The sequence below is a fragment of the Phoenix dactylifera genome, chromosome 18 (assembly GCF_009389715.1).
Source record: "Phoenix dactylifera cultivar Barhee BC4 chromosome 18, palm_55x_up_171113_PBpolish2nd_filt_p, whole genome shotgun sequence".
Lineage (NCBI taxonomy): Eukaryota > Viridiplantae > Streptophyta > Magnoliopsida > Arecales > Arecaceae > Phoenix > Phoenix dactylifera.
In genome coordinates this window covers 1428193-1441002 of record NC_052409.1, presented here as the reverse complement: position 1 = coordinate 1441002, position 12810 = coordinate 1428193, and the positions used below count along the sequence as shown (strand labels likewise).

The following is a 12810-nucleotide window of genomic DNA, read 5'->3' as shown; positions in this document are numbered from 1 at the left end:
GGACATAGACATGGACATTCCGCCATAGATCAGTTACTATTCAGGACGGTGGTCACCTCGACGGGGAGAATGCAACGCGCATCTGGGGGTTAAATATAAAAGTGCCGGAGAAATCGAAATATCTCGCTTTCCGCCTCAATTACTCTTGTTTGGTCCTCTGCTGCTTTCCTTTCCCTTGTCCTCCACTCGTCGGTTCCCTTCTCCCAAACTTTTCCCCAATTTCCCGTCTGCTTTTCCCTAGTTTGGAGGAGAATCCCATCCCATACCATCCCACCGTTTCCTCCTTTGAAACCTAGGGGGAAGAAAACAAGGCGAAGAAGAAGAGTAGGAGGGGAGGCGGCGAGACTCATGGCGGCGGTCGCGGTCCATCAGTTCGCGCAGAGCATTACTTGCCATGCCTGGAGCCCGGATCAGACGAGTAATCTCTCTTTTCCCCGAGCCTCTTTCTCTTTTCTTGCCCCTACAACTCTTGGAATCCTCCCCGGCGAGCCCAGTTTTTTGATCTTGGAGTCGTTACTAGATTCGGATCCATGCCGTGAGAATTTTTTTGGTCTTTCTGTCTCTCAATCGTTCCTTTCTTAGTTGCAATCTTTCAATCGTTCTTTAATGCATGTTAATTGTGATGACGATGAAGCGGAGCGTATTATTGTCCGTCAAATTGGACGGTGAATGTGCTATGTTTTCATGTGATAATTTTGCGTTGCTATGCGAGTTGATTGATTCGCTTATTTACATTCTATTGGGTATGTTCAGTCTGTTGAATGACATCAAGATTCATTTTCGTTTGATGGATCAATGGGTTTTTGATTCCAAGAAATCAAGAGAAGAATTCGTTATTTTTTTCCTTTTTAGAATCCGTATATTCTAGGGGAAAATTAAAGGAATAGCAGATATTGGGTGGGAAATAGTCATTCCCCAAAAGCAAACCACAGTATGATATATCCTCCTTAGCAAAAAAAAAAAATAAAAGCAAACCACAGTAAAGCAGGGATGGGGAAACAATAAACTGGGAAAGAAACAAAAGTCGAAGGGGCAGCAGGTGGCATATCAAACTTTTTAAGATTGCATTTGGATCAGCTATCCAAATCATAAATTTACTTTTTTTCTTTCCCTGAATTTTCACGTGTTGTTATTTAAAGCGAAGTGTTTCAATGGCTTTCTACGACAGATATATTTTTAATTCTTTGTTTTCTAATGATGATAAGTGATGATAGGTCATGATGGTGAACTCAACAGTTGCATTTTACTTTATAATATTTTCAAGCCAGTGATACATTAGCATTCTCTTTTTTGCAGTGGTTGCATTGTGCCCAAACAATAATGAAGTACACATTTATAAATTCATTAAAGACAGGTGGGAGAAACTGCATGTTCTTTACAAGGTATCGTTATCAGTATTTGCTCTATTAGTTTTTCAATTTTTCATGATGTATAGTTTTTTCACATAGGTGGTGCTACATATTGGATTTTTCACTCTTTTTTCTGTTGAAATTATATAACTTCAAGGCAGCAACCAAGCATTTTTAGGCGGTCTTATATAATGAGGAAACCTATTGTTATATGAAATATTTAAGATAGTGGATACTATCTACAGTTCTTGCTTGTTCTCATATTCCAAGTTCCGCTTTTGTTTTTATCAAGTTATATGCATACATAATGATGTAACTATGTATGTAAAACATATCAGAATATACATGATGCATAAGAAGTGACACGATATAGCTTTCTCCTCACAAGGCACATGCATATTAAACGGCTAAAATCATACATATAGAAAAGGGATGGAAGTTGCTAAAAAAAGTGCCAGGTCCAAGAAGTGTGGAATGGCACTGCTGGCATAATCATGAATCTTCGTTCGCTTCATAGTAGATAATATGCATAATCTTCATATTTAATTGAAACATTATTTTACTTCATTTTACTATTTTCTTTCTATAGACAGAGTCCATAACTTGTATACCTTATGAATTGACCTCCATATGTTCTAACACATGATTTTAAAGTCAAGGCAGGCAAAAGTACCCCAAAATTGAGAAAATTTTAGCAGCTAGATGAATAAGCTGCCCAAGTCTAACTACTTATATAGGATATTCTGGTGCTTATTTATTTGTGCTTCTGTGTAGACCTGAACTGGTTTGTTCACTATTCATTAATAACATAATATTTGTTGCTCCTTAAAATCTGTATCTCACAGCACGACCAAATCATATCCGGAATAGATTGGAGCATCAGATCCAATAAAATAGTAACGGTTTCACATGACCGGAATTCGTAAGTATCTAGTTTTCCACTAATGTTGTTTGTTTCTTTGTTAAGACAGTCAGATTTACTATGGTGAGTTATGACTAACAGTTTCAGGTTTGGTCTATTTTTGATGGTCTTCTTTTCAGGTATGTTTGGAACCAAGAAGCTTCTGAATGGGTACCTACCCTTGTCATTCTCAGGCTAAACCGAGCTGCTCTTTGTGTTCAGTGGAGTCCTAAAGGTATCAGAGCAGAGATAGCGTATATGAATTTTTCTGCTCGTGTTGTTATATATGTGAACTTTTAACCCTTTTTGTGTACTCACTGATCTGGCGAATGGCTTTCCTGAATCTTAATAGATATTATATTTCTGTTCTCTTTCCAAAGGCCTGATGTCTTGCACTTTCTCAATCAATCTCAATAACTTATATTTGCTAACTATTTCTTTATTCTTCACCACTGAATTAAACCGATCATGGTATCAATGTTAAGCCCTGGGCTTGCATTTTCTATGGATAAATTATTTGCTGAGGTTGTGACAGTGCATTGCTATACCATCATAAGAACTGCTTATGATGGTATTGCTGTGTATTCTGCTGTTTAGTGACACCTATAGTAAAGACGAGCATTAAATGGTTGAGTTTAAAAAGAGGAAGACGTTTGCAGACGTGGATTAAAGAAGTGAGAAGCTATTAAATGGTCACTGTTTATTTTAGAAGATTTGGCTGCTACTTTTTCAATGGTCAACACCAAATAAATTGGACTGACTTGTTGTGTATGTAATTATCACTTTATAAATAATGGAAGTTGTGATTTGGTTCGAAACTAAATAGGTTTGATAGGAAATGCGCATTGCAACAAAATATGTTACTTCAATCACTTTATAAATAGCATTATCAGTGTCCTGATTTTTTCTGAGTTGATTTGTCAAGAGATGCTTGTTAAAACAGAACATGTTTTTTCCTTTTCTAACGCTTCAATTAACTCATTGATGTATTTTCCAGAAAACAAGTTTGCTGTTGGAAGTGGGGCCAAAACTGTTTGTGTATGTTACTATGAGCAAGAGAATAACTGGTAACTTGCTTTCTTTCAGTTCCATGCTTCTTACTTTTTCTATTCAACAATCAGATCAATCAACTGAAAAACTTTTTAGAGATAGCAATGTTTCACAAGATTGCCCCTTTTTAGTGGTTTTCTGGTATATATGTATAAATGAAGCTAGCGGTTTAGAAAATAATTGTAATACAGAAAAATTTTGTATCTGCAATGGATATCAATCATTTGATGTCTATTAATTCACTCTCAGTAGTGGGACTTGGGGTGAATTTTGGTTTTGGTCCCCTTTCTCGATGCTTTGGACACAAAATCTGTTAAAAATGGTTGACAGAAAATTTTTCAATAATGTCAAGCCAAGGGTTGGCTAGTTGGTCTGGGAAGCAATCTGAGCTAACTTCACCTGATAATATTGTGAGCAAAACAACAAGTAGTTATGCCTTGTTAGTTGAATTTCGTTATGCTTTGTGCTTTTTTTAGTATTTTGTTATTTATGCCTTCTTAAGGAGGGATGTGACATCATATATTGGATATGGAATAACTTAATTAAAGTGAAGGAGATCTTATCCTACATAAGTTCTGTGGTTTCTAAGTTAGTTTTATTATTTATTTATTTATTACAATAGAATAAAACCATAATCTGATTGTTCTCCGACCACTTTTTTCTTTTGTCATGACCAGCCAACTATAATCCACGGAGACCCTCCAACTATTCCGTTAGCTTCTCCCTCCCTCCCACCCCTTCCTCCCTCTCTCCCTCCTTCCTCTTCCTTCTCTTCCGGTCCCTTCTGCCCTATCTTTTCCTTTCTTCTTTCTATTTCTGCTATTCCCTGTTCCTCTTGTCTTATGTCTACCTCTGCTAAAATGATATAACCATATGCATTAAAAATTTATTGGGCATGTGCTAAATTTTCTAATACATTATTATTAAAACCTTGCTGCAGTGTGCTAGATTATATCTTAACTCTTGGTGTATGATGACTTTTTTTGTTGCTCCTGTAAACTATTCTGGATATTGGATTTCTTTTCCTAAAATATTTCCCTGTCAATATGCATGTTGTAAAAGGTTAACTCAGAAAACTGAAATGCTGTAGTTCTTCCTTGCTTGCATACTCTTAGATTTTTAAGTTTCAATAAATTTTTCACTAAAGACTGTTGGTCACTTAGTCATCTAATTCACTGAATTAGTCAGATGTTCAAGTTTAGTTTCCTGATATAATTCTTTTCTGAATTTATTTCTTATTCTAGATACTGCCTTTTCCTTCAGGTGGGTTAGTAAGCTTATCAGGAAAAAGCATAATTCTTCTGTTACAGGTGTTGCTTGGCATCCTAACAACGTGAGTTTCTTTCTGTTTTTTCTCATATCAGATTACATGTTTTACCATCAGTTGTAATTGTGTACTATGACCATATCTAATTTGCACATATATACTGTATGATACAGTCAAGTATATACTTACACTTAACACTTAGTTTTGCGTTGTTCACACTATAATGTGGCATTGAAAGGAAGTAAGGGAGCTCGAAAGTAATTTAATGGAATGAACAGTCCAATGGGATTGAGTAACAAAAAAGTGGTACAGGACTTAATGATTGGGATTGCATTAGCAGGAATCAGAAACATCAGATTAGACCTATGTTTACATTCCTTGATGTATGTTAATTATATTTTGATATTGTGTTTTTTGGGAATTGGTTTCTTTCTGTTGCAAATTAACTTTATCTTCCAAAGTATATGGAATTATGGTCCTTCTAGATTTTTCTATCAAAGTGCGACACAAAAATGGCATGCTGGTCTTTTCTGAGTTGTTCTTTTTCGTCATGTAGCTCTGATCATTGATATTTGGGAATCATGATTTTTTTTTTTGCCACAGTTATTTTGTGCTGTTAGACCTACATGAGCATGTAGATGATGATCACCTTTGTGGTCCTTCCCCTCTTTTTATTGGCCCCAATGAAACAGCAATGCAGGTCCCAAACTGAATAAGGGGGAAGCTTCAACTTATACGTCAAATAGGCTGGTTTCACCTACATGTGTACATGTGCATGCACTGCACATTTATTTGCTACTAGATTAATTTGTAGTAATTGAACAATTGTAATGCTTGAAATCTTCAACCAAGAGCAACTTCTGATTTTTTTTTTAAGGCTTCCATTGTTTCCCTTCTGATTGTTTGCAGATTCTTCTTGCAACAACATCTACTGATGGTAAGTGTCGAGTTTTTTCAACTTTCATCAAGGGTGTAGATCCAAGGTTAGTATAAATATTTAGTGAATATTCAGCTAAAAGTTTTGAAACATATACAAATGGCTTATCTTTGATCGCCTTGTGAGCAGGGATTCTGGTGCAGGCTCTTCTAATGAATTAAAATTTGGAGAGGTTGGTATCATCTCTCTTTTTTTTTTACATACGTTAAATGATGTGTTTTCCGCATTTGATGAAAAATCAATTTAGTTCATGTGTTAATGTATCAAATTATAATGAGTTTGCACCTTTTGAGCAAACTTTTCCATGCGCTACAATTTGCTTTGACCAAATCTTGGTACATGATACTATCATGACCAGATTGCATAAAATGCAGTGCCTGAAAGCATTTACTCATTGACACCTTTTTCGTCTGATTGGAAAACTCTTGCTATTTGCTATGATTACAGGTGGTGCCAACAGAATTCACTTTAGGATAATTCAAAGTCCAAATTTGATAACTTTTAAGAGCTTGATAATTGCATAGCAGCGCAGAGATATGTTTTTCTTCCAATTGGAAAACTCTTGCTATTTGCTATGAATAGAGGTGGAGCCAATAGAATTCTTTTAGGGAGATTCAAATTTGAAAGTTAATAACTTTTAAGAGTTTGATAATTGCATAGAAGCACAGAGATATGATTTTATTGCTGGTTCTTTCTTCTTCTAATCTATATTTTTTAAGTAAATCATTTGTATATTTGAAACTTTGTCCTTGGTAGAGGATGTTTATGTTTATTCTTTGGCATCATTCTGCTTTCTTGTCCCCTATAAACTTCTTTCATATTTTTAGTTATAGTTCTTGAATTTGGTGTTTATTATATATGTTGTTTGTATGGTTTCAAAGCAGCAAATTGCACAACTTGATCTCTCATTTACTTGGGCATTTGGTGTCAAATGGTCTCCAAGTGGCAATACCTTAGCTTATGCAGGTTAGATCTCCCCCCCCCCCCCCCCCCCCCCCCCCTCTCCCTCTCTCTTCCATATTTTCTTGGTATTTGTGTAGGATGATCCATCCCTTTATCATGTTGTATTGTAGTTTATTTAATGATTTGCTGCTGTCTGCTTCATGAATATTTTTAAATTATATGATCTCTAAAAGTATTAAGAGGAGAACTGGAATCATATTTCCAATGCTAAAGGTGTTCATTTTATACTCAGTACTTGTTAGATGTCTACAATGATGGGCATTCATAAAAAATTGCATTAATCTTCTACTCTGTGGATCCTTTTTATTATCTTGCTTATGAAGCAGTAGAATTTGTGTAGTCAAAAGAAGAGAATGGCAATGACAGCTTACAATGTGAATGGTGAGGTGATAAATTCCATATCTAGTGTAGGTCCAGCACAGTGCAAATCTAACTTCCCTGACACTGGTGTTCTTTGTCAATAAATTTTGACATTTATTTCAATATAATAATCAAACTGAACATTTTATTAGGACTTCTAATTGTATGATGTTTGGTAATAAAAAAGCACTTGTCGTTCCCACGTCCTCAACCTGCAAGTAATGTTTAACCAAGCTACAGGATAATGTAAAAATAAACTAGAAATTTGATTATGACAACCATTCATGTATACTGGGCTACGATATATCTAACAGGTTTTTATTGATTGTATGATCAAATAAGGAGTAAGTGGCAGCACGCAACTGTTTGATCTTTTAATAATGTTTTATAGTCAAGGGGTTCATTATGTAGTCGACCAAGTTTTTCTATTCATTTTTCTAATCATGTGCATTACATGACCTAATATTGATTTAACTGTTAGGGCACAACTCTATGATTTATTTCATCGAGGATGTTGAATCTTCTCCTTCTGCACAAACTGTAGCCTTCCGTGATCTGCCTCTCCGTGATGTGGGTCAGCATTTTCTCTACTTTGTACATCAGCAACTCAGATGTTTCTTAAAGTTTGAATTGAACTTATTCACCAACTGCCAACTATATTTCAGGTCCTTTTTGTTTCCGAGAGAATGCTAATTGGTGTGGGATTTGATTACAACCCCATGGTTTTCGCTGCTGATGAAACAGGACTATGGTATGCTATAGTTTCGTGAAATTAACTTTCTTTTATCACCTCGATGTCGAAATCTCCTTTCGAGCACTTGTTCTAGGTCAGATCATGAGTCATTGATATGAAATCTGGAGGGTTTGCCATTTCTGAGTATTTCATTATTTTCAGGAAAAATGTAGTTTCCTTGTATTTTTCTTGACATCAGATCTATGCATAATAGAAAGATCAGTCAATGATTAGCAGGTCCTTTATGACTATTGTGATATTTTATATATTATCCTGATATGTAGTTGCAGAAAAAATAAAAGAATTTTTTGAATTGGATATGATAGCACATGATGCTGTCCTTGGTGCAAACTATATTGAAAAGGAGATGATTTTTTGGAATGATGTTATCATTTTGTGGTACAGGAGCTTTGTCAAATTCTTAGATGAGAAGAAAACAACACAATCAAGCTCGAAGTATGGTTCACAGGTTTGTTCATGATTTACATGATATTACTCCCTCATAAGGAATGCTGATAAGATATTGAAAGTTTTCCCTTTTTAAGCAAACATCCATTTCTTATTGCATCATCTTCTGCAAAAGTGTACCCTTTTGTCATCTGCAACATGATCTTGAGAATTTAACTTTGTCTAAATATGTGTTATCAATTATTTTTTCAATCTTAATGATGAATATTATAGTTTGTATCTGAGGATTTCAGATACTATTTGGTGCTTGTTATTCCTTTTGGATATTCAAATGTTGTTAGATTGACTATAGAATGTTTTGAACTCTCCATTTTGACTTGTGACTGGTTGAACTGATCCCTTGCCTTATGATTAAAAAAATTTCTGTGATGTTTTAACCATTCAAACTTTCAGAAGAGTAATCAACTGGAACAACTTGAGGCAGAGTAATCACATTCACTTTTACCTCTTACTAGCTTGGCTATCAAATTTGTAGCTTGTTGATTTTAAAGTCTCAGATCTTCCTTCAGTGCAAAGGGCTGGTGAAATCATTCTTTAGGATATTTACCTTGCTCGAGGTTTGCTGAAATTTATGTCATCCCACCTGTGTTGAGATAAACCACCAACAAGACAAGAAGAGAAGACGGTTAAGAAGCTAAAAAGGATGAATCACAGTGGAGTTGTGGGAAATATTGACTGAAACCTTAGCAGGTAGAACAAGGATTAGACAGGTGTAGTTGCACGTTTTTATGGGTGGATGAATTGCACTTTCAAAATGCTATGGTAGTTTGACCTAGGGTTGACATAGTCACACCTCCAAATTAGCTGCAGCAATTTATGACCGACCCGCCAATCTGACCCACGGTCGACCTGGTTTAAGTGGATTCGAGTTTTGCATGCATGTTTCTGGTTGTAAACAGGTTGATTTGACCTAACTCATTTATTAAGCAAGTTAGGATCAAGTTTAGAGTTCTAACTCGCTTGAGTCATTTTGATCTGTTTAATAATTGGTTCAGGTCATGACCAACCTGTTTAAGACCGTAAAGACTCTTTTAGCCCATTTAAGATCTATTGAATTTATTTAAGACCCATTTAACCTGTTTAAAACATATTTAGCCTATTTAACCTGATTTGATCCATTTATTAAATGGGTTATGTGGACTGGATTGGGTTACCTGTTTATAAAAAAAAGGTCAAATTTGAATTTGGATTTTTGACCCATTTAATAGATAAGTTAGATTTAAGTTGACAAATATTTGACCCGAATTGCATTCCACCCGACCTGTACGAACCCAATTGCTACTCCTACTTCAAATTATGGAGTTGGAGATGTAGAACCTTTTTATCTTAAGAAAATAATTCATATTATTGCTCAAAATGTGTTAAGCCCTTTCCTGAACTGACTCCCCAACGTAATAAAGAAATAATGAGTAAAAAATTACAAAATTTGGATACCCATGAATTCTCAGATATAAAGGTTATTCTAAAATCAATCTGCATGAGTTTTGGACTTATCCCCATCATAATAATCAGTTAAATAGGAGTATGTACAATAGTCTTACCCAAAATAGGACATTAAGACATACCCCAAAATTAGCCTAAAAATCAACCCAAAAATTGCCCAAAGAACTGTAGATTCAAAGTCCTTTATTGACTCTTGACCTATCCAAGAAACGTATCAACTAGAAATTCATTTTAGGTTGGAGTCTATCTAGAGTAGAAAACCAAAATTTACAAATAAAATATATAACATGAACATTTAAATTTTATTCTGCTTATGGACTCATAATACAACTAAGACTGAAATAAACATATGCATGGATTTTTTTTTCCATTTTTTTTGGGTCTGTGTGGGTGCACTGGTGTTTTTGTGTTTCTTTTTTTTTTTTGGTTGTTTTTTATTTGGGCGGCAGGGGGATGTATATATATGTGTGCTTGTATATGTTCGATCATGTCCATATTTTACTCTTTTGCCATTCATGTTAGTCAGGTAAACTCGGTTTGGAGATTCACCTACAAATGTAGTTGTATTTCTTAGTGCATTCATTTTGTGACCATCTTGCCCTTTTCTGTATTCAGATGACTTTTCTGTTGTGTGTTCTAATTAAGTTGGTACCATATAAATTGCTTAAGGATTATATGTGGCAACCAATTAGTCAGTATTTTGGCTCTGATTAAGTTCGTTATAAAAGATAATATAGCACTAGCCAGCAAGTATTTTGCTGGTAGGGTGCACATCTCAGTGCTCGGTGCAAGGGTCCTTGTTAGTCATCAGATCTGTTTCCTATTTTCAATGTTTTGAAGTGCTTTAAAGGCTTATGAAACTAGTGCTTCCATTGATGCAATTTGAAATGATAAAAGTTCTATAACTAGGACCCTTATCCTCAGGCCTAGTGTGTTTCGTGAAATAAATTTCTTATAGTTTTGTGAAATTTCTTCATATAAACTAAATGTATTTATTGGTTATAAAGATTATATATCTTGAAAATTGTCTTTGTAGCTGCTTATGATTGCAGCATACAAGAACAGGAATAATAAGAAAATAATAAGAACGGGAATTTTATTCTCAGTTCTCTGAAGCCTTTGGGAAGCTTTATGGCCAATCAAAACAGGGAGCGAGCAATGATACAGTTGAGCCATCAAGACCTCGCGGTGGGGCTCATGAGAACTGCATAACGTACGTTTCTGTGTGGAAAGCAACAGTTGCATTTTGCTGTATCTTTGACGTGCCAACTTTTTGGATTATGTTTTAATGTAAAACATTGGCTTTTCCAGTTGCATCGTGCCTCTGAGGAAAGGGGGTGAGACTGTTGTGAAGCGTTTCAGCACCTCAGGTTAGATAAAGTATCTAAACTTCCTACCTTTCCTGGTCGTGATTGCCTTAAATTTTATCCATGCTATATTATTTCATGCAGGGTTGGATGGTAAATTGGTGATCTGGGAGCTTGATAACTACATTGATCTTCTGCAATAATTCCCAAGTTGGTTATCATTGAAGATTCATCACATTGGAAGTTTTGCTTCAGCCCTGCAGCATCCTTGGTAGTGATGCAGGCAGATCTTCTCAAAGCTTAACCCAACTTTGAATGATTCCCCACCAACACCCTCCACCCCACCACCCCTTCACCTCTTTTGTATTGTATATTAAATAGTTGTACCTAATATTGCAATTTTTTTAGTCTGCAACTTCTTATCATTCTCAGCTCGTTTAGAACTTATTTTCAATTGAATGGGTTCTTCCCATGTTTTTGTAATCCTGTTGGGTTATCTGACAATTATTAACTTCCCAGAAAATGCATGAAGTCAATCTGCTACGCAGGTCATCATCGAAAATTGGAGAGATCTCATCGAAAATTGGAGAGATCTCATTGTAGGATAGAACTTATTGTTCTATTAAAAGTCGATCATTTTTTTCTATCCTGCCCATTGCACCTTTTAACGCTAGGGAGATTTTTTTGATGTGGAATAGATTTTATTCTTACATATGTAGGATACATGGATCAGAGGCTTAACGATAGGATCCTGTGTGATTGTAGCTAATGTCTTGGAAATGGCTGCTTTTAGGTGAAAAAAGCTACAGAAGAGAAGACTTACTATCTTTATATGACCGTACAACCGCATGAATATGCGAAAAAACTTCATTGTTTAATTGAAAGTGCAGTGCGTTGAGCTAGGAACCTGATGAAGAGATCTCAGATGATGTTCTTTGAATGCTTGCCCTAAAGAATGCTTAATTCGCAGAATTTATTGATGATTGTCTGATACTTCTTCTTTCCTTCTTTTTTTCGTTTTTATTTTGGGTGGTTTTTGAGGGGTGGATGAGGGGGCGCATCTCTCTTGGATGAAACTCCCTGATAGAATATTGTTTTACAAATTGAAGGCTGCTTTTAGCAATTGATTATTTGAAATGTAGGATTTGGAGTTTCTCCAGAGGATCATTCCAGATGGTGACCTTGGGACGGAGTCCAAAAACGCCACCTTTTATGTGGAGCAACCTGAAAAAGGGATGATCATATGTAGTAGCAATTCTCCCATCAGTGGCTAGTGTCAAGTTCAGTCATTCCTAATGGTATACTTGTTCTACAAGTGGATTGAAAAAGCTGTATAAAGCTCAACATGTAATTATCGAGCAGTGCCCATGGAGATACGCATCTGGTGGACAATGGATAATTAAGTGTATACTTAAACTGAAAAAATGTTATATATTGTCGCCAAGGAGAAGTTTGTGCTTGGAAAAAGTGTATATTTCATAGGTGAAGCTACGTACAAGCCGCTAGATGAAGCTTTTAGCCATTAAAATAAATGGGAGAGCATTCTTTTGGCTGATCTGATTATACTGTACAGTTTACGGGATGCCACAGAATCATGATCTCGCTACTTGTTTCCTTGGATGAACAATGCATGTTAGTGTTGAGACTCGTGTAGATTCAGTCCTCATGGAATAAATAATGAAAAGGAGAAGCAATGAAACAGATAATTGGCTAAAAATCTAATGACTTAAGCCTTTAGATTGAGCTGGGTTCTGGGATGAGTACTATTAAGTTCCAATGATAGTAGGACTCCCTATGTTATATATATAGATCCTTAAACAGCGACAACTGCAACGTTTTGTAATTACCAACTATATATTAAGCTTCCGACAATAATTATACTGAACGAATATTATTAACAAAGGAAATTTGGATATTTTTCGATTGGTGTTAACTGTCTCATTGTAATATGCATATTTTTGTACTGTAATCGTGCAAAACAAAGATTTTGGCAGTAATCATGTAGAACAGCGAAAACCATTAGTTTGATTTT

The 12810-nt window shown here is 35.4% G+C and overlaps 1 protein-coding gene across 2 annotated transcripts; it reads left to right on the top strand.

Moving 5' to 3' along the window:
- Window positions 1–41: 41 nt before the first annotated feature.
- LOC103706987 (actin-related protein 2/3 complex subunit 1B-like) lies at window positions 42–11424 on the top strand. Of its 2 annotated transcripts, none has more exons than XR_003385697.2 (15): window positions 42–418; window positions 1297–1382; window positions 2195–2271; window positions 2391–2485; window positions 3248–3317; window positions 4564–4633; window positions 5477–5550; window positions 5634–5676; window positions 6389–6470; window positions 7309–7397; window positions 7493–7578; window positions 7966–8029; window positions 10508–10684; window positions 10783–10841; window positions 10923–11424. XR_003385697.2 is itself a non-coding variant. In XM_008791301.4 (15 exons), the coding sequence occupies exons 1-15, from the start codon at window positions 349–351 to the stop codon at window positions 10979–10981; spliced, it is 1131 nt and encodes a 376-aa protein (XP_008789523.1). In that variant the 5' UTR covers window positions 52–348; the 3' UTR covers window positions 10982–11424. The 2 variants fall into 2 exon arrangements, 1 of the variants encoding a protein (XP_008789523.1); XM_008791301.4 differs by having other exon boundaries at window positions 52–418; window positions 10578–10684.
- The last annotated feature ends 1386 nt before the right edge of the window (window positions 11425–12810 follow it).

What these genes read in the sequence shown, in the direction of transcription:
- LOC103706987 (XM_008791301.4), top strand. Translation starts at nt 349, where the DNA reads ATGGCGGCGGTCGCGGTCCATCAGTTCGCGCAGAGCATTACTTGCCAT. An exon ending in CTGGAGCCCGGATCAGACGA is followed by an intron (nt 419 to 1,296) that starts GTAATCTCTCTT and finishes TCTTTTTTGCAG; the next exon opens with TGGTTGCATTGTGCCCAAAC. An exon ending in GTTTCACATGACCGGAATTC is followed by an intron (nt 2,272 to 2,390) that starts GTAAGTATCTAG and finishes TCTTCTTTTCAG; the next exon opens with GTATGTTTGGAACCAAGAAG.